We start from the raw sequence: 25,975 nt of genomic DNA, 5'->3' as shown, positions 1-25,975 counted from the left end.
GCTCTGTTGTAAATGCACAGCTTATACTAGTAAAAAAAGCTTGGCATTAAAATTATATTTTAGCCAACAAAACAATGGGGAAACAATGATGTTGAGCAGAGATAGTCTGACAAAAAATATCTGAAAGAAGTTATAAATTTGTACAGCAATTTTTACTGATTATGCAAATAGACAATTCTTTAAATTACACTTAGCAAAAGACTGTTTGATTTTTAAACTAGGAAAAATCTAAATAAATGACAATGTACAAAAAAGTGTAAAAAACAACTTTCAAAAAAGTCCTAGCTTTTTATTTATTTTGTAGCTCCTCTTTCTCAAAACAAAGTTTTTGGCAATTGCTATGTATGCATGGAGATTGGATTAAATTTACTTGGTTTCAAAAGCAGTGCAATTGTTATTGAATACAACACAATGATCTTGTACTAGAAATTGTTCTGTCTGTTTGTTTACTCACACAACTAACATACACTGTGTAATGTTTGCTGCAGTCCTCATCACAATTGCTACAAATTAGTAACTGACATTACAATATTCTGTCTGACTGTATAGCTACAATTGTAAAGTTTTTTTTTAATAAAGTTCACATGCATTTTATGATCTTGTCCACTATTTACAGAATAATTAAACTACTAATGAAGCTGTAAGAAGCATGTATTGCAAGAATAAAATGAAAAAATTGGCAGGTTAATGTTCACACAGAAGTAAGGTTGTTAGATATGAGATGTGCAACATATTAAGTTGAATTAAGTCATGCAAAATTCTCAAAGTTAATGTGCCTGCATATAAGTAAGCTTCACCAATTAGCCTAAGAGCAGATACAAAGTGTGTCTCACCTACTAGGCAGGGTTTATTTACACCTGCTAAAACAGTTGGACACATTAAACTCACCTGGAACAAAAAGCAATAGCAATCAAAATCCATGCTGCAAGTCGTAGACCCAAAATTCCTTCATCAGACAAAATAGCATCCACCAAATGCCGAATCAATCACAAAACATATCATTGAAACTAATGAGCTTAACACTGACGCGTTAGTAATGAAAGCACACCACCATATCAAGTGCAACCGCAAAGAATAAGAAGGCATTTTACACAGAAGTCGAATGATATGCTGATGTTACTAATAATCGCAAACGCTTCGAAGAACTGAACCAAAACTGCAACAAACAACAGACACTTTACATTTTGCTTCCATACCTCATTTTCCTTGGCTTGCTGGAAGTCAACTTTGTAATGGTCAATCTTTTCTGATAACAGGTTCTTCAGTCGATCATACTTTCGTGTCACAGTTATAATCTACAATTACATCAACCAATATGCATTCACAAAACTTCAATGATGGGTTGCGCACAAACAGTTGCTACCTCATATTCGATGACAGTTTTCCTTTTTTTCGATCTTTGTTCCTTGTCAGCTGTGGATAGTTGTTTGAGCCCCTCAACTCCATCGGGCAAGGGAGGGTCAAAAGAGGATGCCACTTCATCATATTTGCAGGCTGTTGTGTCAAAGTCTGTCACCAAATCTTGGATTTGACACAAGTTCCCAGACTGATGTTGGAATTCGTTCTGAATGTCCTGTCAAATCCCACAGCATTTGTTGATCGACAACATAACAATTTGTCAAACTACCAACAGCCAAGCAACTGTGTAAATTGCTATTTAAACCCATGCTAATTTACCAGCTTCCAACTGATAACCAGCATTGACAGCAAAATGTCTGACCAGGACCATGTTTAATTATAAATGCACTTCAACTTTGAACTTAAAATTGGGTAATAAATTTACAAGTATTGTTTTTAAATACCTCATGCTCATCTATCTTTGCCTGTATGAGTTCAGAATCATCAAGACTTTCCTTTGCCTTACAAATAACTGGCTCTTTACTGTCCAGCCACTGTGACATCCCTTCAGTTTTGTTTTGAATTTCAGACAGTTTTTGATCAGCATGTGTAAGGTATGCAAGTCTGAAAGAAAATTACCGGGCCTGCTGTTAGAATCTGCCAACAAGTATAGTTACTAAATTTAGGCGACCATATCAACGTAAGATTTGTTTACCCATATGTAGGCAAAATGCATAAAATGCAAAAAACACCACAAAACTTTGTTTGCACACAAGAATTTACCCTTGATCTAAAAAAGTTAATTTTTGAGAGTTTGTTCCTCAAATTGAATGAATCAAAAATGTTTTTCTAATTATAACAGTACCTTTCGCTGATTTGTTTTTTAGCGTTTTCCCATCTTTCTGTGAAGTTTTGTGAAACAGATTTGTACATTTGTGCACTTGACTGGTCACCACTATTTAAAAGGTTCATAACTTCACAATAATGATCCGACTTCTCTTTCAAATCCAAAAATTTTGGATCATGCAGAGGAATATTTGTTTCAAGCTCCTGGAGTTATTTGAAAACAAAATTTGACAATTCAGTAATTTAGACTAGGCAAAACAGTTTCAGTTTTAATAGTAACAGGGTAAAACTAGAAGAGTGGCTTTCTGATATACTTCCATTTTATATATTCTATACGATATTTACCAATTTACTATACACATCATTTGATCTACACATATGATTGTTTTTGTGAACAAAAACTAATGGGTCCCCACACGCGTGTTTGTGCAGATTTACAGTAAACAAATGTTGCGGTGATTTTTAGGTTGTTAAGGACAAATTTTTAGAAAGCATCAACCCAACAATAAAAAAATTTGTTCGTATTCTTTTTGCACTATTATTGTCATGTAATTACAAAAACATTAAAAAAACGTAACAAATGCTTTAATTTAATCTCTGGCTTTGAACCAGATATTGTCATAACAAATTGTTTTTCATTTAACTTTGTTTCGCAAAACAAGTACCATTGACCTGTAGTAACCTCTCAGGGTGTACACGCCAAACGACTGTTTGACCTTTTGACACCGTTTTCAATAGCACGCCGTCCTTAGTGTTCAACAATACCGTTAAGCCTAATTTATACATGCCTTGAGTATTGATTCCTAAATTGATTGTCAAAACACGCTACGTTATGACGAAAGAAAGTACTGAACTGGGTTTGTAATACCTACTAGTTAACCTTAAGTAACCCGTGATCATGCGGCGGCCACCCTGACAACGAGCATTTAAAAAAACAAGTTTATTTTTTCATCTTTACTTTGATTAACAAAGTTTTGCTTGACATGTACAAAAACCGAAGCACGCTTATTAGGTTTAAATCACGTCATAGGTGTAAAACCTTCGCCAAAACTAAAAATGTGAGTGATAACTTAATAAAACGACATAGCATTGCTGTGCAAAACAGCTGATTTCTAATCACCGAAACGAAGTCTCGTAAAACGTCTGTCCGACGTCAAGCTGAGCCCTCCCGCTATCGCAAACCAGTGAGTTACTCTCTTGGTACTTCTGCCTACAGTGTCTTTCTTGACCAAACGAGCGTTACACACATTTACGTTTCGGGGGCTTGTGGGTGAACCGCTGGGTCAATCGGGGTCAAACTTCTGGAGGATTAATTTCAGATTAATAACTAACATATGTCCAAATTTCAATAAATTCGAAGCACTCTTTCTTTACCAAACGAGCGTTACAAACCAGCGTTAAAAAATTACGTTTCGGGGGCCTGTGGGTGAACTGCTGGGTAATTCGGGGTCAAACTTCCGGAGGATCAAGTTTGGATTAATAACTAGAAGGGTGGCTTAGCACATATTGCCCTTGCATATACACTATAACCTATTTTAAAACATAAATATATTTCCTATGCTTATTTTGCATTGGGTCCCATATTAGTCACCGTCTTTTATAACTTTAGTCGTTTCTGCAGGCAAAAACTCATGGGTCCCCACCATAGGCGTAGAGTTTTAAAAAATACCGGGGGTGCGACTTTTGATAATTGACGCCGATGCCTATATGCCATGTGCAGTATTTGTACCCGTATAGGACCAAATACCACCTTTTACTTACTTTAGCCTGTAGTTTCCATGAAATTAATTTGCAAATAGTCACTTGACACTATTTGTTTGTGTTCGATTGGAACGTTTGCTGTGCGTCTGATAACGTCTGATGGAACGAAAGGGCGATTTGCTGAATCAGCAATTTTAACAACGATTTAGTTATGCGGAAAATAAAAGTAAAAGCAATTCACGTTTTAAATATAGCCGACTATGTATTGCTGACGCCTAAACTTAGGCCACCTTGGATCAAGTTTAGACCGTTGCAGTGCTTTGCAAACGGACATTAAACACGCTTAGGAATCAATTCATTGACTATTTTCCCAGTTATTTTTTATTGCAGAAAGTTATTGCGACAAATAATACTAAAACGTTAACTTCTATGTCATGTTTATGTTGCATTAAAATGCCCGTTTATTGCGAAACAATTACAATTGTTACGTTTCGACCGACGTCTGTTCGATCAATGGCATGAGTGCGGGCGCATTTGTTTAGCTGGAAACACGTTCTAAAACCGACGTAACTTGAACAAGGATGCGATTTTGACGTTATACAAAGGTCAAGGCCGGGGGTGCGCGGCACCCCCGCACCCCCGTACTCTACGCCAGTGGTCCCCACACATACAAAGTTGTAGATAATGCATTAACAAAAACAAAGTGGGATGCACATCTACATAACTATATCTCCCATTTGTGTAAATTTCAACCAAATCCATCAAACATTTGATGGAAAAACGAGTCGGACAAACTTCGGGGAAAAAATACCCATTTTAGGGGGCTAGCGAGGTAAATACTGGGGTTATCAACAAAAACAAAGTGGGATGCACATCTACATAACTATATCTACCATCAGTGTAAATTTCAGCCAAATCCGCCAATGTCTAAAATTTCGACCACTAGAGGTGTTTTGAGCAACAACCGTTAATGTTTCTGACGTCATAGGGCTGTTAACAACCCGCAAACTGTCATGGCGCTAAAACGCCCACCAAGCAACCCACAATGCCCCAATGAGTAACATACAACTGGTTGCCCTTGTAATACTATTGCGCCACAGAAATCTTTAATTTGTGGTGCCCAGTAACATACAAATACGTTTTATACTTTGGGGGTTTGTGGGGTAAATGTTAGGACTACAGGGTTGAACACAACAATCGACACCTATAAATGGCATACTATACAAGCTATCCAAATTTCAGCCAATTCTGACACTGTTTAAAAACTCACCCATTTTAGGGGGCTAGCAGGGTAAATACTGGGGTTATCAACAAAAACGAAGTGGTATGCACATCTACATAAATATCTCTACCATCTGTGTAAATTTCACCCAAATCCATCAAACATTTAATAGAAAAACGAGTCAGAGAAACTTTGGGTAAAAAACACCCATTTTAGGGGGCTAGCGGGGTAAATACTGGGGTTATCAACAAAAACAAAATGGTATGCACATCTACATAACTATATCTACCATCTGTGTAAATTACAGCCAAATCCATCAAACATTTGATGGAAAAACAAGTCGGACAAACTTTCAGGAAAAATACCCATTTTAGGGGGCTAGCGGGGTAAATACTGGGGTTATCAACAAAAACAAAGTGGTATGCACATCTACCATCTGTGTAAATTTCACTCAAATCCATCAAACATTTGATGGAAAAACTAGTCGGACAAACTTTGGGTAAAAAACACCCATTTTAGGGGGCTAGCGGGGTAAATACTGGGGTTATCAACAAAAACAAAGTGCGATGCACATCTACATAACTATATCTACCATCTGTGTAAATTTCAGCCAAATCCATCAAACATTTGATGGAAAAACGAGTCGGACAAACTTTAGGAAGAAAAAAAAGGAAGAAAACAAAAGAAAAAAAACAAAAACAATTTGAGTAAAATCAATATGTGTCCCCTTGAAAATATGTGTCCCCCCTGAAATATGACTGCAGTACAAAATAACTTTAAGTGAAGGGGACCCTTAATAATCTTATTTGTACATTGCAATCACAAGAATACAGTACCAAATGATTGCCTGTTACTACCCTAATAAAACACAAAATACATAAACCTCTAATTATAGATAGCAAAGTATTTCAAACCTTAAACAAATCAAATTGTTTGTGTAGTTCTTCTGCATTGTCAGCCATGGTTACATAGTGCAATAATTCTTTTTCATATCGACAAAGAGGTGTCCGTGCAACATTTACTGCTTCCATTAATATGCAAAGTAGTTCTAACCTACACAAATAAGATAAACATAAAATCAAATATTAACCAAAAAGAAGTATTGCTTAAAAAATGACAGCAAACATACTTCTTGGAATATCTTGAGTTCAACTCAGTGACTTCCGAAACATGTGATTCAACTTTGTCCAGTGCAAGTTGGAGGCGATGTGTAATTGGTGTTGAAGTAGTTAAAATAGGAACAGCATCAGAAGACAACATTTTAAATTCATTCAAAATGTCATTAAAGCGATTTTGAGCAGTCTGCAAACAAATGCTTAACAGTTACCTTTCTAGGAGTGATTTATAAATACAAATTTAAGTAAATTAACACATATGACAATTTAATGCCAACTAGAAAGGTGGCTTTGCTAAATATTTGCAATACTACATGCTATTTAATGATGAACAAGATGCAACAATTGCCGCACTTAAAACAATATATATTAGACAAAAATGAGACAAACATGAAAAAAACAAACAATATGTGACCCCCCAAGAAACAGTAACTAACCAGGTGTTGAGATTTTGCTTTCAAAATGGCATCCATATCTGTGGATAGGGTGAGGGCCATCCATGCTTGCAATGTATACATCATTCCTTCCAGTTCAGAATCCATTTTTTTAAGTGCAGCCAAAATATTCAAAGCAGAAGCATTCAAGGTGTTAACTGCAAATAGTTTGTAAAAAATAATTGGCTCACACCAGTCATGTAGTTACATTTACCCCTTTCAGCTTCAGGAAGTGCACTTCGTAACTCAGTCAACAAAAGTGTGAGATCTTTAAACAAAGATGTCCACTCCTCTTGCAGCTTGTTACCAGCAGGAATATAATACAGAAAATCTTGGTCAGATATTGAATCATTAATTTTCTTTTGGCAAGATTCCATGGTGTAGCTAACATCTGTTATTACTGATTCGTTTGATTTTGCTTCCATTTTTATTTCCTATGACAACAGCGGAATTCAGAATGTATGTAAAACAATTTTTGCATTTATGTTAAAAAGGTTTTTAAGCAAATTCTTCATGTGATGATGTGAACAAAAATGTGTATCCTTACCTCAAGTTGACCACAGGCTTTTTTAATCAACTCTGGTTCCATGAATTCCCCTGAATTTGTTTTTACATTCCCTTTCACCTCAGCATATTTTCCTTTGTATTTCTTTAAAACTGGCTCAGCAACTGAGAGAGCTTCAGACAGTGCTTTAATATGCTGAAGCCTGCAAGTAAACATCAATGTAGTTGTGTGTAACATTTGACAAGCATTCCTAGTGCCACAAGTTTTACTTGATAAAATAAGTCCGAACAAGGTCGATCACTAATTGCCAAGTTTTTGTCAAGTTTTCCTTTTCAGTAAGAACCAGCTGCGCAGTATCTGTGAGTGCAGATTGCTTGTCAAGAGCTTGGTTGCATCGCAAAACAAGATCAGAATATCTAGGTTCAATGTTCTCACAGAGAATCAATTCCCTTTCCTAAAAATGAGGTAAATTTAATATGCGTTGGAAAATATATGAGAGTTGGGATACATTTTTGAGATCAGCTTGATTAGTGTGTTGAAAAAACTTTGACAAAAAATCTAGTTTTATCTTAAAAATCTTCCAAGGGAAAGAATAAAATGTTTTTGAAAGACAGTTTAAGTGAGTTGGTTACCTTTTGCTGATCATAGATATTGTTTAAAGCAACCAAATCATTGGGCAACATCATTTCCATTCGTACAACCTGTGAACTTTCAATCTTTTTCAATTCATCTGTCAAACTCTTTATTTCCACCAACAATGAGTTCAACAAGGTTTCATGTTCAATTTCTAAAGATACAAATTTGTTATTTTAATGTAATATGTGATGTAGATGATAATAAATATACTAAATCATATTGCATTTAAAAGCATGATGCATCCACTTATTTTAATCTTGTGTTTGTATGTCTTTCTATTAATTTAGACTATTCACTTTATCACATGTTTTCTCATTGCCAGTATCATATCTAAAAAATCGTTGTATTCCATACAATGGATGGAAGAAATTATCTGCAGAAAATTGTAAAAAAACAATGCTATGTCACTTGAAATTGTAAGTACCAGCTTAATTATTATTCAGCAAATGTACAGATTTGTGCATGTGAAGTGACCATAAGAGTAAAAGTGTTGTGAAACAATCAATAATATTGGTTTATTCTGCTGCTGAAAAATTTACTAAAAGTGTTAAGAACCAACCTTGCTCTTTTTTCTCAATACTTGCTCCACATAGTTCCACTTGTTTACAAAGCTGTATTTTTACTTTAAGCCACCTTTCATGAGTGGAAAGAAAGTTTTCACTACACTTTGTGGCATCCATGTCACTTTCATTTCCCTCTGCACTGTCTGAAACAGTTTGACTGCTCTTAAGAAGTTCTGATGCAGTTGTTGTTAAATCATTAACAGAAGATCTGGCATCAACTTCAGTTTCATCAATTTTATCAACATTTGACATGAGTTCCTGCCAAAAAAACAAAATGTTAAAATTAAAAAACACACTTAATATTGTTTTGCGTCAGCTAACCGATAAATGTTCTTTGTGCTGCCTTAACTTCTCCACATCCATAGATTCTGAATAACTGTTGAGTGTATTTTCACAACTTGAGGTTTGATTTTCAAAATCATGAAGATTTTCAACTGCTTTAATCAGGTTTACCAGTCTGTAAATGGTAGAGTATAAAAATGGCAAATCAAGCAAATCGACATATTGAAACAAGGATAAGACTTACTTGACTTTAAACAAGTCAGCTCGATCACACAATTCCTGCCACAGTCGGTGCATCAGCTCTTCTTCTCTTTCCAACTTTTGAATTGCATCACCAACCATCTTTTCATTTGTGTCTTTTACAGCAGCTTTACACTCACTACATTCAGCACCCAGATTAAAATATTTCCCAGAAAGTAGATGAATATTATCTACAACACTCTGCAAAATAAACAGATTTTTAATTTCATGAATGCCTTAAACAAGGGTCATAATCAAATTGCTAACTTTTTGTTGAGTCAAACACTTTTCCAGACTTGATGGATCATGAGATAATGGCATCAATATTTTGGAATTTTGTGTTTCACAAATAACATTCAGTTCACTGTTGAAAGCAGCAACTTTCTCACAAAGTTTGTCCACATCATTTTTGGAGGATTGTGCTAGAAATGTTGACAATTAGTTAAAAATTAACACATCATAGAATGGACAGATGAAGTATTTTAAACTTAACATTACCCTTTTCCAGATAGTCAATTGAATCTTCAAGTTGTATATTGATTCTTTTAAGATTTTCCTTCACATCTTCCCATTCACTAATGGTGTTATTAACTTTCCTCTTAGTTTCCTCGATAACATTTCCAGACTTCCACTCTTCAGGAAGCTGGTTTACAACATCTTCAGTTGCATCAAAGTTCTTTGTTAACAACTCAAAGTTGGAATCCTGCTTCGGAACCTGGGCCAATAAGCTCTACACAAAGCAGACAAAAATTAGTAGTATGGTGGCTTGCAGATATTGCTATTGCACATACACTATAACCTATTTTTGAACATTAATATATTTAAATCAAGTCCATGTAGCCAATTTTTTTTAACTGTTGTTATTTGTTGGTTTGTTGTTTGAAACGCATGGCTCCTCACACATGCAAAATGTATCATGCTATAAGACGTACAAAAATAATCATGTCATATAAGGTATAAACTATCCAAATCTCATCCAATTCAGACATTGTTGGAAAAATTCACCCATTTTAGGGGTTAGTGGGGTAAATGGTGGGGCTACAGGTTAAAAATAAACAATCAACACCTAAAATTTGCATATTATACAAACTGCCAAAATTTTATCCAATTTTAATGTTGTTTACAAATTTCACTCATTTTAGGGGTTAATGGGGTGAACATTGGGGCTATAGAATAAAACACATTAATCATCACAACAAAATAGTGTATTCTATAACGCAGGGGTGTTCAACATGCGTGGGCAGCAGTGGCACTCCCTAAAGTTTTTGTGTAGCCCGTGAAGTAACTTTTAGAAGTTAAGTGTTTTACTCAGGTTGAATACCCTCTTAGAGTTCACATGATACAATCATTCTCTATTAGTGGTATATGTAAGTTTGTTCTTTCACTCTGCTATACTGTATATCTGTTTGGTATTTATTACAATAATGTTTTTTTGATGTGGGAAATGGCATTAATGAACATTTTACTTTTTAACCATGCATTTTTTTGTCATGTTACACTGTTACAAATGTTTTGATGGTGCGCCCCTCGACTAACTAAACCACAATGACCCAAATTAGTCCTGTAAAGTTTCATCCAAATTGGCCCATGTTTAAAATTGACCGCTAAAGGTGTTTTAAACAACATTTGTCAATTCTTGTGACAGCATAAGCCAGGGGCGGGCATTCTGCGGCCAGCGGGCCGCATGCGGCCCTTTATTAAAGCTTGTGCGGCCCGCAGAGATGCTTGGATTTCAAAGGTACTGGCAAACGAGTCCAATTATTACAAGTTTTTGAGCTGAATAATGTGCCTGATGCTAGTTTTCTGCGATTTGGCAAAATGTGGCTAGAATCAAATACGAATTTTTCTTGCAGTTAAGCATATTTGGTAAGAAACAAAGCAAAATCACTGTGCACATGTGCGGCCCTCGATCCAATTTTGACATTTCTAATTGGCCCTACAGTAACAAAGGTTGCCCACCCCTGGCATAAGCTGTTAAACACCCCCTATGCAAAAATGTCCACCAAGCAATACACAAACACATGTAACATATGTTATGTTGACTTTATGACGCATTTGTGGTGCGCAGCAGGGTCCAAAAAAATCTTACATTTTGGGGGCTAGTTGGGTAAAGACTGGAGTTATCAAGTCAAATGAAACAGATGGCACATCTACAAGACTATATCTAACATCTGTGAAAGTTGCATCCAAATCCACCAAAGGTTTCATGCCAAAAGTGGACAAATTTCAACGAAAAAAAAAAAAAAAAAAAAAGGAAAAAAAAAACTGAGAGAAATAAAGAAAAAAACGATTATCTAGATTTTTTATGAATAACCTTCATTTGTTGATGAAGATGCTTCATTTCAGCTATGTCCTGGTTTGGTTTATTAGCTGATTCGATCACACTGTTATATTCCCCAATAACTGTATCACAGTGTTTTTTTGTTCGGAAAATGTGTAATATTCCTTTAATTCTACAAGAAATAAATATATTTTTATAATAGCAACATTATTAATAATTTTTTTAGCAATTTATATTTAGCTATTCTGCCGCTACATACAATAAACATCACTTACTTCTCCAAATATACATGCACCACCAGCCATGTAATTGCCCATTTGTTCTGAACCTCATGAAGGATTTCCCTCAAGTTTGCATTGTAATTTGTATCATTTGTCGCCTCCACATTTACAAAATTAACCACCTCTGTTTGAGTTGTATCATATTCTCTTTTGACAATTTCACTCTGAGCTGATATTTCCTGCAGAAAAATTGCTATGTAATCTGTGTTGACAAGAGCAATTTTCAAGGTTGTAATCATAATGTTACCAACCCCCTGAGACTGTAAAAGAGCTTGAATTTCATCTTCAGGAAGCTGATGTAATTGATAAAGTTTGTTTAGGTTTTGTGAAGACTCCAAATCAATCATCTTCTTTAACAGTGCTTGGAGCATTTCAATATACTTCAACGCCTTTTGTTCCTCTTCAGCAGCTGTTGAAAAGTTATAACTTGTGCAATTATGGAAAGTGTACTTCAAATAAACCAAACATATACCCCAAACCAGGGGCATGCAACTGTTTATCACATGGGCCACAAACTAAATTTATAATGATGTTTAGGGCCAGTTAAGATTGATGCTGGGTGATTGGGAATTGATCGCATACCCCTTAAGGATGGTGAAGGCCAATTTTTTAACAGAGTTTTTGTAGAGTTTCATGTCAGTTTACCTTGTATCACAATGTCAAAAATGCCAACATTTCCTACAACTTAAGAGTGAAAAGTATAAAACAATGTACTACTAGCGCAGGCCACATAAATAGCTGTCACAGGCCGTATGTTGCACACCCCTGCCCTATGCAACAAAAATAAAAAAAAATCAAATTATAACAGCTTGTAAAGTTTCGTATTTATTAAAATAACATCATTATTATGTTGAAATTAGGGATGGGCTGAACCAAGTCAGAACCCATTATCGCATTTTCTGTTCCTCGGTGTTGCTGCTCGGCCGACCAGTCGCATAAACCAAGCCCCCCCCCCACCCTAAAAAATTACTTGGGTATTACACAATAATGCTATGAAAGAGTCACATATGGGCTTGTTAACTTCACAATAGAAAGCATTTTGGTGATAAACATGTGCAACAAACAAGTTAGCATCAGGCATGTGTCGTTTTACACCAGTACGTCACAATGTTAAGGCATTTGAAACAAAAGCATGACTCGAAAGCTGACTGTAGAAACATGAAAACATGTGTAAAGAGTGGAAACATGTGTAGTATAAAAAGATATTTTTAAAAAGTTTAGCGATGGTACTCAAAAAACACTTGGTGTTGACTTGCCTAATATACAGAAGAGATTTTTGGATACTGGTGGCTAGATAAGGGACAATAAAAAAGTACAAAACTACAGCAAAAAATTGGAATGTTATGACATCACAATACACCCAGGGTGCTCAGCCGAGCACCTTGCAATAATGTGAAATGCTCGGTGCTCAACCAAACAGAACTTTTGCAGTTTTAGCCTATCCCTAGTTGAAATGCAAAACAATGTCACAATATTCAATGTCTCCCTGGATACCACATATTAAAAACTATACATTACTAGGGATGCGCCGAACAGAGCCAGAACCCGAGTACTCGGTACCGAGCATCGCTGTTTTTGATGCTCGGTGCTCGGCCGAGTAGTTGCACAAACTGACCCGAGCGTTAAATTTGCATATTCATGCCCTGCTAACATATGTAACTAGTGTTCTAAAGTGTGTCTATGAACAAAAATGAATGATTTTTCAAATGCACTAGATGGTGGAAAAACGCATACTTTATGGGCATGTACAGCTGAATAAAACACCGCCGGTGACGTAAGAGCCCATGTAGAGCTAAAACGTAGAACGGGGATTTTTTGTGATGTCATAATGCACCGAGTGTGCTTGGCCGAGCACCGAGCATTAAAGTGAGATGCTCGGTGCTCGACCAAACAGAACATTTGCAGTTTTGGCCCATCCCTATACATTACCTTTTTCAACTTGTGGAAGTACTTCCAAAATTCTATCCAGTCTAAAAATTAAAACACATAAGCTTTATACTTTAACTCATAAACTTTTGATTCATTACAAACCTCTCCACAATAGAAACTTTACAGATTTGCCACCGTTCGGAAATATTATGAACTGTTTCTGCATAGGCTGCAATTTCTTTTGACAATATGGGATACTGGATTGCTAAGTTTCTTTCGTTTTTATTCCATTCCGTATCCAAAAACTTTGTAGATAATTCTTGTAGCTTTTGGCTATTTGTTTTCAAGTTAATAACAACAGGATCTTTCTTCAGTAAAATCTCGTAAAGGCTCTGGAAAAGTTTTAATATCATAAAATGAAAAGTAGTGTTTTAAACAACAATGACATGTTTTTAAGCTCCAGTCAATACTTTGAAGACTTTCTGTTGGTCTTTCAGCCTTGCAACATCTGTTTCATCTTCCTGTGCAGCTAATGTTGTTTCTACTTTTTGTAAAACACTTTCTGTGTCCTTAATGTCATCAATAAGCAACAGCACAACCTTCACTCTACAAAAGAAACAGTTGGAAAACTTTGTCCTTGATGTCGTAAATTAAACGAAATTTAATCTAACACACTTGTCAAGATAAACATGAGTGGTGTGCCATGACATATTCCACTGCTTTACAACACTATCCAACTGTGAGTTTAAAGTGCTCGAACAAGGAAAGGATGAAAACTTTTCCACAACTGATTGGGTTTCAGAGCACACCTGCTGGTAATGGGGTTCACATCTTTCCAGTTCATCAACTGAACCCTGAAAAGGTATTCAACATTTAGTGTGTTCAGGGAGATGTTTTGAGATTTCCAGGCAAACATGTCTTAAAACAAATATACCTTCTTCTGAAATCATGCTGAATAGAAACTAATGATTAGCAATGACACCTTGCAGTTACAAATCATGAAACATGAGCTGATTGAACAAAATAAAAAAGCATGCAGTGCACCTTACCTTAAATACATCTTGTAAATAAAGTTAAACCTGTGCTGTTACAAACCAACCTTGTGATCAGCAAGTAATTCAGGAACATCATTATAATTTCCCAATGAAGCTGTTTGAATGCGAACTATAACAGTGTCATGTAAGTCTGTCAGTCTTCGAAGAAGAACATTTAATCGGGAACAGTATGTTTGACATTGCTGCTGAGCATCATCCTCTGTAAATAATACTCCAGACTTCAATCAACATGTATATTTAAACACATAGCCTATTTGGGTTATATAACATGCATGCTTAAAAGTGCCAAAAAGCTAACAGTACACAACTATCAACTAAAAAACAAAACAAAAGTGTAATCAAACAAAATTAAAAAGAACCCCAACTTATAAAAGTACAAGACTTGCCATAAGTCAGTTGTTGGTTAAGATCATTTATGTGGTTGATGCAGCTCTGATAAGTTGTAATGCAGGGTGTTACATGATCTTCACAATTTTGCAAATCATTTGCTTTATCCTTTAACAACTTTACATCTTTTGACAAGCTAATCAGAATGAGTTCCCTTTCTTCAGGTTTTAGATTCCGATACTAAAATGTGAAAAAAGCGTTAACAAAGAATCACAAATTTATACACAATTTCACCTACCTCATGCACATCCATCAATAGCACATTTTGACATTTTCTTTGTATTTCATGAGTTCTTACAAATATGTCAATTGTCTTCATACAAACTTCCATTTCAATGCACAGCTTGTTGTATCTTTGCTGAAGCAAATCAGCACGATTTACACACTCAGTGCTGGGTGGTTGATACTGTAAGATGAAATTTGGTGCACTGCCCTTCTGGTCAGATGGTGTAACCACATTCACAAAGTTATTGTTTGCTTTGGAGACTATAGTGCAGTTCTCACCTTTTGCAACAGCAAGCTAAAACATAAAAAATATAACATTGAATGTTTTTCAAATATTTCCATATCCTTGGTTTGTTCTCAACTCAATATTGCAAAAAAAAGGTGAACCGTAAAAAATATGGATGAAAACAATATGTGTTCCCTACAGAGAGGAGCACCCATGACAACATGTCTACACTTTCTAGGCACAAGGTTTTATATGTGAACAATGAACATGCAATATGAAAAAAGTTGATGAAACGATAATGGTTACCTAGTGATATAACTGCCTATATTTTACAAAACAGTACCCATACCAAATGGCAAAACATTATTTCACTTAATTACAATGGTGGCCAACATAGTTATTCAGTATTGGATGACATAACTGTTCATCCAAATCCATCAAATATTTGATGGAAAAACGGGTCGGACAAACTTTGGGAAGAAAAAAACAAAAAGAAAAAACAACAACAAAAAAACAAAAAAAATTCGAGTAAAATCAATATGTGTCCCCTTCCCATAATAAACCAAACATATACCCCAAACCAGGGGCATGCAACTGTTTATCACATGGGCCACAAACTAAATTTATAATGATGCTTAGGGCCAGTTAAGATTGATGCTGGGTGATTATGACATAACTGTTCAAAATACTGATTGTCACTTTCTGGACCATGACTTTTATAACCTACTTTGTCTGATCGATAACTGCACAGTGCTTTCACAACTGGTTGAGATACAGAAGAATATGAAGGATGCCTTTCAATAATACACGGAACTTCCCTGCATTGTTTGACAATGTCAATAATAGCAGGTCCATGGGATTGAACATCATTTACAAACTCCTGTGTGGCAAAAAGGATGTCAGTATCGAAACGCATATGCACAAAAAAACAACAACTCAAAACACTACTATAATACCTCCCGATTTTCCAAGCGTTCTTCACAAGTTGTTATATTGTCAAATGTGACATCTTGAAGCTTTTTCAAGTCCCTTTCACAAGTATCAAGCCAATTTTCATTATCAGAACATTTTGATGCAAACTAAACAAAATTTGTGGTTCCCAAGACTTATATCACTGCTGGCTATAAAAATCTACTACCTTCACATATCTCCACACATCAGCAATGTGACATTCAAGGCATAATGTCAAATCTAAAACAAATTTCCACTGATCTTTCATGGCAGTCAAGTATGACATCACAACTGACGCAGCAGGGTGTTTAGCCTCTAAAATGTTTTCACCCTTTTTGACAGTGGCAATAAATGCACTTTCTTGTGCTTCTACATCTCCCATCAAGTTCTACAAAAACAAGCAGTTGTACCTCTAAAAAAAGTGGGTTAAAAAGTAATTAGGTCAAATTGTTTCTGACAACAACAATAAGCGTTTTGTTTTCATGACATGAGATACAAAATGCCATAAAGTAGTATCTATTAGAGATGTTGATGTATGACATTCCCCAAAACAAATACCAAATTGTTTTTGGAGGTTTTGAGCAAAATAAATTAAAACATAATTAATTTATTAAATACTGTTTGGTAGGAATGTTTAAACTAGAATATCGAATCCTTTGGATTTGAATTCATTTTTGACCTTTATATCGGGTAATTGGAACCGATATAAATGTGTGCTCTCGCCGTTGGTAAATAGAAAAAACATGCGTTACACTTTTAGGTCGCCGCCCAGTCATTGTACCAGTTGCAAAGACAACGTGACTCGCCGCCATCAAATCAGTGAGCGCTATACAACGCCGCAACGTCAAGTCACGAGCCGCTATAATGACGGCGATGCATTGGAGGCATAATTAACGGTTGGTGCACTAGTTGTTATGCACCTGATCCCGTGATTATGTTTATGTGATGCGATTTGCAACGTCTTACTGGCATCTAAATGTTTTCTGACTTTGACAACAAACAACACTTAACGGTCATGGCGTTGGGCAGCGATTGGGAGCATGGGATTGTCTGTTAATATCACAAAAACAGTGAAGGAATCCCAAAACATATGACGTTTGCATCATTGTTTAGCCCCATACGAACATAAAAAAGTAGTAAGTAAACGCTGCAAAGTTCATGTTTTTTATTGCAAAATTGCAGGTAGTTAATTGGGATTTAAAATTTAATCAGCCAATGTCCCAACTTTGTTTGCTAGGGTGCCTGTTTTTGTAATTATTTTAAGTTGACAAATGTTATATATTTGTACACTAAGGAGCCTATGTCAGTTCTCTACCACCAGACAAGTCAAATTACCTCAGCATGCTTACAACATAGTTACTTATGCTGAAGGCAATAAATATCGCTAAATAAAAAGTTATAATTAAGTTGTAACCTTATGCTAATACTTCTGACTTTGTGGGCATTTGGTTTCAATACTACTGTGCAAAGTTTTTTCCAGTGTTTTTCTTTGTTTTGGTTGAATCTTTTCTTAAATAAAAAATATGTTTTATAATGTAAGCTATAAAACTGGTCTACTTTCGTTGTTGTCAAGATTAATGATTTCCCAGTCAAAAATAATATAACAATTGGATTCGATATTCTAGATTCGAAACAATTGTTCTAGAATACCCAGATATTCTACTTTGAACACCCCTGCTGTTTTGTATTACAACTAGAAGGGTGGCTTAGCACATATTGCAATATATTCCTGATATTTAACTTATCATGGGTCTCATATTAGCAACCATATTTTATAACTTTAGTTGTTTCTGCAGGCAGAAACTCATGGGTCCCCACACATACAAAGTTGAAAATAAGGCATTTAAAGAGAAAAACATGATAAAGTTTGGTGTTGTACTTGGTAAAACACAGTGATCAGCACTGGACTTAAATAATCATGCTATTACAAGTACAAACTATACAAATCTGATTCAGTTCAGACATTGTTTGAAGTTTGCCTATAGTGTTCTTAAAGGAAAAAAAGGGATGAATAGCGGCGAAATATAGTAAAACACAACTATCAACACATATAAATAGGAAATTCTACAAGCGGTCCAAATTTTATTCAGTTCAAACACTGTTTAAAAAACTCATCCATTTGGGGGGCTAGTCGGGTAACTGATGGGGTTCTACACCCAAACCAGTAAGATATGAAACCACAATGACATATTTAACAGTCCTGTAAGATTTTGTCCCAATCTACCAATGTTTAAACTTTTGATCACTGGAGGTGTTCCGACATTCCGACAAGGTTTAAAAGCTCACCCATTTCAGGGGGCTAGCAGGGTAAATACTGGCATTATCAAGACAAACAAAATGGGACCCACATCTACATAACTATATCTACCATCTGTTTAAGTTTCATCCCAATCCATCAAACATTTCAGGGCAAAACAAGTCAGACAAACTTTGGAGAAACTAGAAAGTGGCTTTCTGATATACTTCCATTTTATATATTCTATACCAGTGGTTCCCAACCAGGGCCCATGGCCCCCCAGGGGGGCCACGAGCTGTGTTCCGGGGGGCCACGGGTGTAGATTCACAAGAAACACCCACTAAAATTCATTTTCACTTTAACTTGATTCCCGAATTTAATCGACTATTTCACGTACTATTTGTTTATAGTGAGGTTTATCACGCTCATTTACTCTATTAGACCTGTTTAAGGCCAAAATTAATACCGCATTCCAACGCGAGATTGCTATCTACATTTTAAGGGGGCCACAGGTCCTACATGGTAACTTGAAGGGGGCCACAGGGCAAAAAAGTTACTTTAAGGGGGCCATGGTCCACGAAAGGTTGGGAACCACTGTTCTATACGATATTTACCCATTTACTACACTATACACAATTTTATCTACATACATGATTGTTTTTGCAAGCAAAAACGAATGGGTCCCCACACGCGTGTTTATGCGGATTTACGGTAAACCTATGTGGCGGTTATTTTTAGATTCTTAAGGACAAATTTTTCACAAAGCATAAACTTAATTTTAAAAGTTCTTTTCCGTATTCTTTTAGCATCATTATTGTAATATAATTACAAAAAATCGGAAAAAGAACGGGGAAAATACATTCAATTTAATCTCTTGCTTTGACCTTGATATTGTGGCTCAAGTTCAGTTTTTAAACACAAATTTCCTAGAAAGCCTTAACTGTTGTATTAGACACTATATAAAAAAGTCGTTTGCTACAAAGGTATACATAACAACTTGTTTTTCACTTAACTTTGTTTCGCAAAAACGACCGTTTAATGACCTTTTGACACTGTTTTTAATAGCATGCAGTCCTTAGTGTTCAACAATACCGTTCGGCCTAATTCTTACATGACTTAAGTACTGATTCTTGAATTGATTTGTCAAAAATAAAGAAGATACGTTATGACGAAAAATTTGTAACGGTGTTGTAATGCCTACAAGTTGACCTTTAGTGACCCGTGGTTGTGAGACGGCCAAGCTGACAACGAGAATTTAAAGACCATTTATCGTGGCGTTCGAAAAAGTTAAGTTTATTAAATTTCATATTTATGTTGATCAACGATGTTTTGCCTGACATAAACAAAACCGAGGTATGTTTATCGAGTTCGAATTACGTCTTAGGTGTAAAACCTTCGTCAAAACTGAAATGCGCGTGATAACTCAATAAAACGACACAGCATTGCTGCACAAAAAAAACAGCTGATTTATAATTACCCAAACGACTGTCTCGTAAAACGTCTGTCCAGACGTCAAGCTGAGCACTCCCGCTCTGCCGCCTTAATCGTAAACCAGTGAATTCCTCCTTTGGGACTTATATCTGACTAATAGCAGACACATATTATAAGTTGTAAAGGTAACTGGCAAAATTTTAAATACTAAACGAATACCCTGCTTAAACAAGTGTTAACTTTTTCAAATATTTCTGCACCATAGGGCATGTATTTCTGCCTTAAAACTAAAACCGATAATTTCGGGGGTTTAAAGGGTAAAAAATGGGTGAATCCGAAAAAAAGATACAAAATTCTTTAAAAAACTTTACATTGCACCAAACAACAAAGCATGAAACTCCAAGATGTTGTGCTTTAGTCAGTACAGCCGTTTCAAAAATTTTACGTTTTGGGGGCCTGTGGGTGAACTGCTGGGTCAATCGGGGTCAAACTTCAGGAGGATCAAATTTGGATTATTAACTAACATCTGTCCAAATTTCAAGAAATTTGGAGCACTCTTTCTTGACCAAACGCGTCTCACAAGCCAGCGTTAGACAGAAAAAAGAAAAAAAAGTACAAAAATCTTTCGTTTGTGGTGTGCAGCAACATGCAAAAATGGTTTAAATTTTTGGGCTAGTGGGTAAATACTGAGGCTTTCAAGTCAAACAAAGCAGAAACAAACATTTTTGACACTTTATTCTAGCCACATTACTCTCAGATCACAGAAAAAGCAAGCAAAACTAATGGGTCCCTACACAAGTGTTGATGCCAATTAGTCACGATAACGAGGTTTTCAAATTCCTTATTTTTAAACTTTTAAGGACAAATTAGTAGACTTTTCCTAGAAAACCCAGACAGTATTACAGACACTGATAATTTAGGAAGATATTTTGAAGCAAAGGTATTGATAACAAATTCTTCTTCAGTAGGCTATCACTGTGTAGTGACACAATGACTGCTTAATGACCTTTTGACACAGTTTTCTGATGTCTAATCATAAAAAAGAATGCCGCATAAAATGACTGTTTATGCATCAAGCAGCGACCTCCGCTATGCATTAAATCAAACCAGTGAGTTACTTCCGTGGGCTTTTTAGTATATACATATAATGGATTTTTAAGGTAACCTCTGGACCGATCAGGCTAAAATTTTAAATAAATAACAAACAAGAAATCCTCTACAAACAATCGATTAAAACTTCTGCACATGAGGGTTTGTATTTGCAAACTAACTGTCTGGTAATGCTTAAAACGAATATTTAAGGAGTCAAAAAGGGTGAATTTAATTGAAAGTTACAAAATTCTTTAGAATACTTCACAATGCACCAACCAACAAAGTATAAAATTTCAAGATCATGTACTTTAGTGAGTATAGCCATTTAAAACTAGAATAGTGGTTTTCCTATATATTGCCAGTTTATATATACTACATCATATTTAACGATGTATCACATATTGATTTACTATATTTATAATGGATATATATTTGGCACCTACATTTCATTGGGTCCCTATGTTTTTCCTGGCACTTTATACCATAATTGTTTCTGCAAGCATAATCTAATGGGATGTGCACATGCGATTTGGTAACAGTAAAAATAGGGCACAATCATTGTTAAACTGGAATAGTGATTTTCCTATATATTCCATTTTACAGAAACTGTGCCATATTTATGCACCATTTGTTATAATTGTAAGGGATATATATTTGATGGATACATTCAGTATGGTACCAATACTTTGTGGCCTGTTATAACATAATTGTTTTTGCTAGCAAAAACCAATGGGTCCCCACACCCACATATATTTTGAGTTCGTAACAGGATGAATGGGGCATGCATATGCTAGGTAAGAATTTGAATTGCACAGATGACATTTGACGTATTTAAGAAATATTCATAAACTTTTGTTTTGTAACAGTCACAGCCCTTTGTTGGTTGAATTATGATTTTTAATCCACACATAGCGTTCCCTGGCGCCGTTAAGTTTCTACATACCATCAATATGATTGCTTAGCTAGGCTTTTTATGTCCAAAACCTGTTCTGAAACAATTTTATTAACGCTTTCAATTTGAGAAGTTAGGTTACACAGGTGTAACAAATAGTGAGGCGTTGTCGCTCTGCGTTTCGAAACACGAAAAAGTTGACCTAGATTAACATTTACAGCGCAATATAACTAACATCGTAACATCTTAATACCAATAAAAAATGGTCAAGTGGCGACTGCGTTCATGCGTGAAGCAGAGGCATTTTTTCCATGTGCGACTATCGTCAATCACTCCCATTGCATCAGCTGTGCACAGAGCGAGCACAAATTTGACAAAAGACAGCATGTAAAAACATATTTTTACTATTACTGAGCCGATTGCACTGAAATTTTTAACAGCCAATAAGGAGTACCCTATCCACAGCTGTTTAAAATTTCAGCAGGTTAAGTTTGTATTTCTGACCTTATTAACATGTGAACAAACAAACAAACATTTGGGGGTAAGGGGGTGAAAATGGATATATACAACTTCAAGTTACAAAATACTTTAAAATACGCTGCAATGTACCCATCAAAAAAGTATGAAACTCCAGAATCATCTGCTTTAGCAAGTATAGCCGTTTCAAAAATTTCACGTTTTGGGGGGCTGTGGGTGAACCGTGGGATCAAACGGGGTCAAAATTCACATGGACCATCTTTAGACCAACAACTATAATGTGTGTAAATTTGAAAAAGTTTGAAGCATTCTTTCTTGTCCAAAACGTTGGAACAAATTCGCATTAAAAATTTCACGTTTTGGGGTGCTGTGGGTGAACCGAGGGATCAAACGGGGTTAAAATTCACATGGACCATCTTTAGACCAATATCTGTAATGTGTGTAAATTTAAAAAAGTTTGAAACATTTTTTCTTGACCAAAACGTGGGAACAAATCTGCGCTAAAAATTGCACGTTTTGGGGGGCTGTGGGTGAACTTAGGGGTCAAACGGGGTCAAAATTCACATGGACCATCTTTAGATCAATATCTGTAATGTGTGTAAATTTGAAAAAGTTTGAACCATTCTTTCTTGACCAAAACGTGGGAACAAATCCGCGTTAGACGGAAAAAAAGAAAAAAAAAACAGGGAAGGGGACCCATAAATTCAGGGAAGGGGACCCATAAATACCATGCTTTAGGTTCCTGTGTGTGAACCGCTCGATCATTCAGGGTCAAACTTCAGGAGGATCAAAATTAACTAATATGTGTGTAAATTCGAATACGTTTAAAGCACTCTTTCTTGACCAAACGCGTGGAACAAACCAGCATTAGACAGAGAAAAAAAAACAGTTGACCAGTATCAGTTAAGATGAACATGAATTCATAACTGGGATCAGCCTGATGCAGACCAGCGATCACGGCACACTCATATATAAAGTGTCTATGCTTGTCTGCATAGACGCTTCAGGGCTGATCCCAGTTATGAATTTATGTTCATCTTAACTGATACTGGTCAATCTGGCGATCCCCTACTACGAAGCTGACATGTGCAGCATACGAGGCAGGCAACGGTGCTTGTGATTCAACTTTCGGCGGATTCTCCACTGAGCCTGTGTAGCTCAGTTGGTAGAGCGCGAGTCCCGGAAAGACTCCTGTCGTGGGTTCGAATCCCACCGCAGGCTAGATTTTTCTAGCCTACGCCTTGCCATATGGTGGTGAATGCTTGGTGACCAGCTGATTCGGTATAGCGCCTTCAATGGGCCTGGCGTACTGTGATTTATATATGAGTGTGCCGTGATCGCTGGTCTGCATAGACGCTTCAGGGCTGATCCCAGTTATGAATTTATGTTCATCTTAACTGATACTAAAGGTGTTATTAGCAACATTCGTTAACGCTTCTGGCGTCATAAGGCTGTTAACACCCCTCTGTTAGCATGTGCAAAACTGCCCACCAAGTATTGCAGAAAAACAAGTAGCACATGTTTTGTTGCCTATATTATGCCATTACACCACAGAAATCTTTCGTTTGTGGTGCGCAGCAACATAGTAAAACGTTTTACACTTTGGGGTCTAGCTGGGTAAATACTGGGGTTAACAAGTCAAACAAAGTGGGTGGGATGCACATCTACATGACCATATCTCCCATCTGTGAAAGTTTCATCCAAATCCATCAAACATTTAATGCCAAAAGTGCATGGACAAACTTCAGCGAAAAAAAGAAAAAAAAAATGAGTGAAATCAAGATGTGTCCCCTTCAGGGAAGGGGACCCATAATGACACTATGATCCACTAGTTAACATACAATGACAGGTGTATACTTGCACATGATAGAAAAATGTTGAGACTAAAAAATATGCCCCCTTCTAAATAACCAATGTATTTCCACTTGTATTAGTGAACAACAAGTAAACATTGATAACAAAGATTCATAGTCATGTGCATGCATGTTTAGGCCATTTTTATAGCTTAAAATTTGTAAAATAACCAGGTTTACTGTATACTGACTAAACTGGTTAAACGTTTTTTTTTTTTAATAAAAAAGAGAGAGATCAGTATTTCAATTTTACCTGGATTTGATTTTAAGTATGCAAACACAATAAAACCATGTATGTCAGCTAAATGTTACTGTTAAATACCATATAGTGCTGTTCCAAAGTTGCTGGATCAGTTTCACTTAATTGTTGGTCCATAATAGCATCTTCCTTCTCATTAAGAAACATCAAATGCATTGTTGCCTCCTTCACAAATTCAAACAATTCCCTCAGCTGCACAAATCTATGAACTTTTGTTTTCTGAAAAATTGATCACATAATTAGATTTTGTACAAAAGAAAAACTGTGAGCAAGTAACATACTTCAGTTTCATCAAGTTTCTCATGCAATTGGGACAAAAGTGATGAATATTTTCTAAAGTCGTCAGATCCGTTGTTTAAATTGTTCTGTAAAATTGACATCAGGTAATATGATATGCCTGGTACCAGCAGGACAGATATGCATGTCAAGGTTTAACCCAGTAGCATTTTAAAGAATAATTTAAGAAAATCAATAAAACGAAAAAAACTAAAAACACCATGTTTAGACTCCACAACAGACAAAAAATTTCTGTTTAATTTATTCATATCTTTTGTTTTTAATATAATCCTATTGTTTCTTCCCACAATACAATTTCAATCAAGGTGGTTCAGTACATAAATTCTACATGTGATCAAAAGTGTAATTTCAAAACAACCAATACAGATATCATAGAAGAAACTAGAATGGTGGCTTTCTGATATACTTCCATTTTATATATTCTATACGATATTTACCAATTTACTATACACATCATTTGATCTACACATATGATTGTTTTTGTAAACAAAAACTAATGGGTCCCCACACGCGTGTTTGTGCGGATTTACGGTAAACAAATGTTGCGGTGATTTTTAAATTCTTAAGAACAAATTTTTAGAAAGCGTTAACCCAACAATGAAAAATTGTGTTGTATTTTTTTGCACTATTATTGTCGTATAATTACAAAAGCATTAAAAAAGAACGAAACAAATACTTTCAATTTAATCTCTTGCTTTGACCCAGATATTGTCGTCCAAGGTCGGGTTTTAAACACAATTTTTTTCTAGAAAGCTGTAACAGTTGTGTTACAGACAATTAAAATACGATTTGCTGCAAGTGTATACATAACTTTTCATTTAACTTTGTTTCGCAAAACGAGTTTTTCATTTAACTTTGTTTCGCAAAACGAGTACCATTGACCTGTAGTAACCTTTAGGGTGCACACACCAAACGACTGTTTGACCTTTTGACACCGTTTTCAATAGCACGCCGTCCTTGGTGTTCAACAACACCGTTTGACCTAATTTATACATGCCTTGAGTATTTGATTCAAAAAAAAACAAAAAACGCTACGTTATGGCGAAAGAAAGTTCTGAACTGTGTTAGTAATACCTACTAATTGACCTTAAGTAACCCGTGGTCATGCAGCGGCCAACCTAACAACGAGCATTTAAAAAAAACTTTTATCTTGCAAAAAAGTCAAGTTTATTTTTTCATATTTAGTTTGTTTAACAAAGTTTTGCTTGACATTATACGAAACCGAAGCACGCTTATTAGGTTTAAATCGCGTCATATGTGTGAAACCTTTGCCAAAACTGA

The 25,975-nt window shown here is 35.7% G+C and overlaps 1 protein-coding gene and 1 non-coding gene across 12 annotated transcripts in view; one reads left to right on the top strand and one right to left on the bottom strand.

Moving 5' to 3' along the window:
- LOC145230576 (microtubule-actin cross-linking factor 1-like) overlaps window positions 1-25,975 on the bottom strand; it is a 141,614-nt gene that overhangs the window by 68,127 nt on the left and 47,512 nt on the right. For all 11 annotated transcript variants that reach the window (XM_080096022.1, XM_080096025.1, XM_080096023.1 and 8 more), the window contains 31 exons: window positions 24,679-24,762; window positions 24,461-24,616; window positions 16,345-16,545; window positions 16,163-16,285; window positions 15,934-16,086; window positions 14,994-15,275; window positions 14,755-14,935; window positions 14,413-14,567; window positions 13,989-14,167; window positions 13,784-13,919; window positions 13,476-13,705; window positions 13,374-13,414; window positions 11,696-11,853; window positions 11,439-11,623; window positions 11,197-11,335; window positions 9,381-9,612; window positions 9,150-9,304; window positions 8,887-9,083; window positions 8,682-8,817; window positions 8,357-8,618; window positions 7,794-7,948; window positions 7,431-7,615; window positions 7,204-7,363; window positions 6,871-7,090; window positions 6,660-6,814; window positions 6,237-6,409; window positions 6,022-6,160; window positions 2,204-2,388; window positions 1,803-1,962; window positions 1,364-1,573; window positions 1,197-1,295 (listed from right to left, as the gene is read on the bottom strand). In XM_080096022.1, coding sequence (XP_079952148.1) covers window positions 1,197-1,295; window positions 1,364-1,573; window positions 1,803-1,962; window positions 2,204-2,388; window positions 6,022-6,160; window positions 6,237-6,409; window positions 6,660-6,814; window positions 6,871-7,090; window positions 7,204-7,363; window positions 7,431-7,615; window positions 7,794-7,948; window positions 8,357-8,618; window positions 8,682-8,817; window positions 8,887-9,083; window positions 9,150-9,304; window positions 9,381-9,612; window positions 11,197-11,335; window positions 11,439-11,623; window positions 11,696-11,853; window positions 13,374-13,414; window positions 13,476-13,705; window positions 13,784-13,919; window positions 13,989-14,167; window positions 14,413-14,567; window positions 14,755-14,935; window positions 14,994-15,275; window positions 15,934-16,086; window positions 16,163-16,285; window positions 16,345-16,545; window positions 24,461-24,616; window positions 24,679-24,762 — 5,226 coding nt within the window. The remainder of the gene's footprint in view (window positions 1-1,196; window positions 1,296-1,363; window positions 1,574-1,802; window positions 1,963-2,203; window positions 2,389-6,021; window positions 6,161-6,236; window positions 6,410-6,659; window positions 6,815-6,870; window positions 7,091-7,203; window positions 7,364-7,430; window positions 7,616-7,793; window positions 7,949-8,356; window positions 8,619-8,681; window positions 8,818-8,886; window positions 9,084-9,149; window positions 9,305-9,380; window positions 9,613-11,196; window positions 11,336-11,438; window positions 11,624-11,695; window positions 11,854-13,373; window positions 13,415-13,475; window positions 13,706-13,783; window positions 13,920-13,988; window positions 14,168-14,412; window positions 14,568-14,754; window positions 14,936-14,993; window positions 15,276-15,933; window positions 16,087-16,162; window positions 16,286-16,344; window positions 16,546-24,460; window positions 24,617-24,678; window positions 24,763-25,975) is intronic.
- Trnas-gga (transfer RNA serine (anticodon GGA)) lies at window positions 23,433-23,506 on the top strand. Its single transcript has one exon. It is a non-coding gene; the product is annotated as a tRNA-Ser (tRNA).

Source organism: Phallusia mammillata, chromosome 5, assembly GCF_965637545.1.
Source record: "Phallusia mammillata chromosome 5, kaPhaMamm4.hap1.1, whole genome shotgun sequence".
Classification (NCBI taxonomy): Eukaryota; Metazoa; Chordata; class Ascidiacea; order Phlebobranchia; family Ascidiidae; genus Phallusia; species Phallusia mammillata.
Note: the sequence above shows the minus strand (reverse complement) of the source record. Positions and strands in the feature narration are given on the sequence as shown.